The 2,584-nt window shown below is 56.6% G+C and overlaps 1 protein-coding gene across 1 annotated transcript in view; it reads right to left on the bottom strand.

The window, feature by feature from the left end:
• The window catches only part of LOC107307149 (filamin-A-like), a gene marked incomplete at its 5' end in the record, with an annotated part of 107,169 nt that overhangs the window by 5,684 nt on the left and 98,901 nt on the right, over nt 1–2,584 (bottom strand). Inside the window, 2 exon segments of the mRNA XM_032441695.1 lie at nt 7–144; nt 188–280. Of these exon segments, the coding sequence (XP_032297586.1) occupies nt 7–144; nt 188–280 (231 nt within the window).

The following is a 2,584-nucleotide window of genomic DNA, read 5'->3' as shown; positions in this document are numbered from 1 at the left end:
CTTTGCTGCAGTCCACAGTGAAGGAGTTCCTCTGCCCCACAAAGGCCTTGCTCAGCCCCAAACCTTTGGCCACCACTTTGGAGGGGTCCGAGAAGGTCGGGACCCCCCCAGGGGGGGTGGGTCCGGATGGGGGGGGGGCAGCGGAACACGCAGGGGGGGGGGGGGGGGCTATGGGTAGGGGGGGTCGTTGTTGTGGGGGGGGGAACTGAGACCCCCAACCCAGAATCAACCAGAACCGAGGAGCTCTCACGCAGGGAGTGGGTGCTGACCAGACGGGGACCTGGAATAGGGGGAGATATAGGGGGGGGTCCTCATATCCCCCCATAGATCCCCCATATGCCCCTCAAATCCCCCCATACCCCCCCCAAACCCCCATATTACCCCATAGACTCCCCATAGACCCCCCTTAGACCCCATATCTCCCCATATCCCCCCATATAACCCCCTTAGGACCCCATATCTCCCCATATCTCCCCATATTCCCCCTATATCCCCCCATATCCCCCATATCCCCCATATCCCCCCTCTATCTGTAGGGCTGAAGCGGGGGCTGTGCCTGAAGATCAACCACTTCCCTGAAGACAATGACTACGACCATGACAGCTCAGAATACCTTCTCCGTAAGTCGCCATGGCAACCGGCCCCGTCACCATGGCAACCATCCCATCATCGTCCCCATAGCAACCGCTACAGCATCTCCTTAGCAACCGACATCACCATGGCAACTGACATCGCCATGGCAACCTACAGCATCCCCATAGCAACTGCATTGATGTCACCATGGCAACCGACAGCATCCCCATAGCAACTGTCGCCATGGCAACCATCCCATCATTGTCCCCCATAGCAACTGCTACAGCATCTCCATAGCAACAGTCGCCATGGCAACCATCCCATCATCATCCCCATAGCGACTGACTGACATCGCCATGGCAACCATCCCATCATCATCCCCATAGCAACCGCTACAGCATCTCCATAGCAACTGTCGCCATGGCAACCATCCCATCATCCCCATAGCAACCGCTACAGCATCTCCATAGCAACAGTCGCCATGGCAACCATCCCATCATCGTCCCCATAGCAACTGCTACAGCGTCTCCATAGCAACAGTCACCATGGCAACCATCCCATCATCATCCCCATAGCAACGACCTCAGGATCACCTTAGCAACCATCCCATAATCTCCATAGCAACCGCTACAGCATCCCCATAGCAACAACTGCGTTGACATCGCCATGGCAACCATCCCATCATCCCCATAGCAACAGTCGCCATGGCAACCATCCCATCATCCCCATAGCAACTGCATTGACGTCGCCATGGCAACGACCTCAGGATCACCTTAGGAACCATCCCATCATCCCCATAGCAACAGTCGCCATGGCAACCATCCCATCACCCCCATAGCAACAACTGCATTGACGTCACCATGGCAACCACCCCCCCGTGGCCACGCCCCTTAGTAACGCTGTTCCCATGGCAACGCCCCTCCCCTGGTAACGGATCCGGGATCTGACTTCTGATTGGCTGCTGGCCGGGAGAGCCTCCCTGCTGATTGGCTGCTGGTCTCGGTGCGCGCCTGGTTCTGATTGGCTGATGGTGTTAATAAGCTTGGGGGATTCTGTGCTCTGATTGGCTGTCGCTCCCTTTGCCCTTCTCTCCCTCTTGATTGGCCGCCGGCCTCTGGCCCCAAAGATCCTCTTTTCTGATTGGCTGCGGGCTGGCAGATCCACACAAGGTTAGTGGTCTCTGATTGGTTCCTGGCCCTGAAGGCTCCGATTGGCCAGGGACGATGGATCCCATTCTGCTCCTAAGCCCTGATTGGTTGCCACTCCAAAGGTCTCCCATTGGCTGGGGCTGACAGATCCCACTCTAATCCTGCGCTCTGATTGGCCAACCCCTTCCTGCTCTCCCATTGGCCACAGCCAACAGATCCCACTCCATCAATGCCGGGCTCTGATTGGCTGCCCCCCTCCTCACCCTCATCAACGCCATGCTCTGATTGGCTGCCCCACCCCCTCCCATTAATTCACTGCTCTGATTGGCCGTCCCGTTCCCCACCCATTAATTCTCTGCTCTGATTGGCCGTCCCATTCCCCACCCATTAATTCTCTGCTCTGATTGGCCGTCCTGTTCCCCACCCATTAATTCTCTGCTCTGATTGGCCGTCCCGTTCCCCTCCCATTAATTCTCTACTCTGATTGGCCGTCCCGTTCCCCACCCATTAATTCTCTGCTCTGATTGGCCGTCCCGTTCCCCTCCCATTAATTCTCTGCTCTGATTGGCCGTCCCGATCCCCCTCCCACTAATTCTCTGCTCTGATTGGCCGTCCCGTAGGCGTGGTTCGTGCTTCCAGCATCTTCCCAATCCTGAGCGCGGTTCTGCTGTTGCTGGGCGGATTATGCGTGGCGGCCAATCGGATGCAACGAAATCGGGCTGGGCTCGTGCTGGGAGCTGGGATTCTATTTGTGGCTGCTGGTAATTAATTAATTGGGGGGTAATTAATTAATGGGGGTAATTAATTAATTAATGGGGGGTAATTAATGGGGCGGGTTGTGTGTGGCGGCCAATCGGATGCAG

This window comes from Coturnix japonica, unplaced genomic scaffold (assembly GCF_001577835.2).
Source record: "Coturnix japonica isolate 7356 unplaced genomic scaffold, Coturnix japonica 2.1 chrUnrandom495, whole genome shotgun sequence".
Classification (NCBI taxonomy): Eukaryota; Metazoa; Chordata; class Aves; order Galliformes; family Phasianidae; genus Coturnix; species Coturnix japonica.
This window is presented reverse-complemented; position numbering and strand designations above follow the sequence as displayed.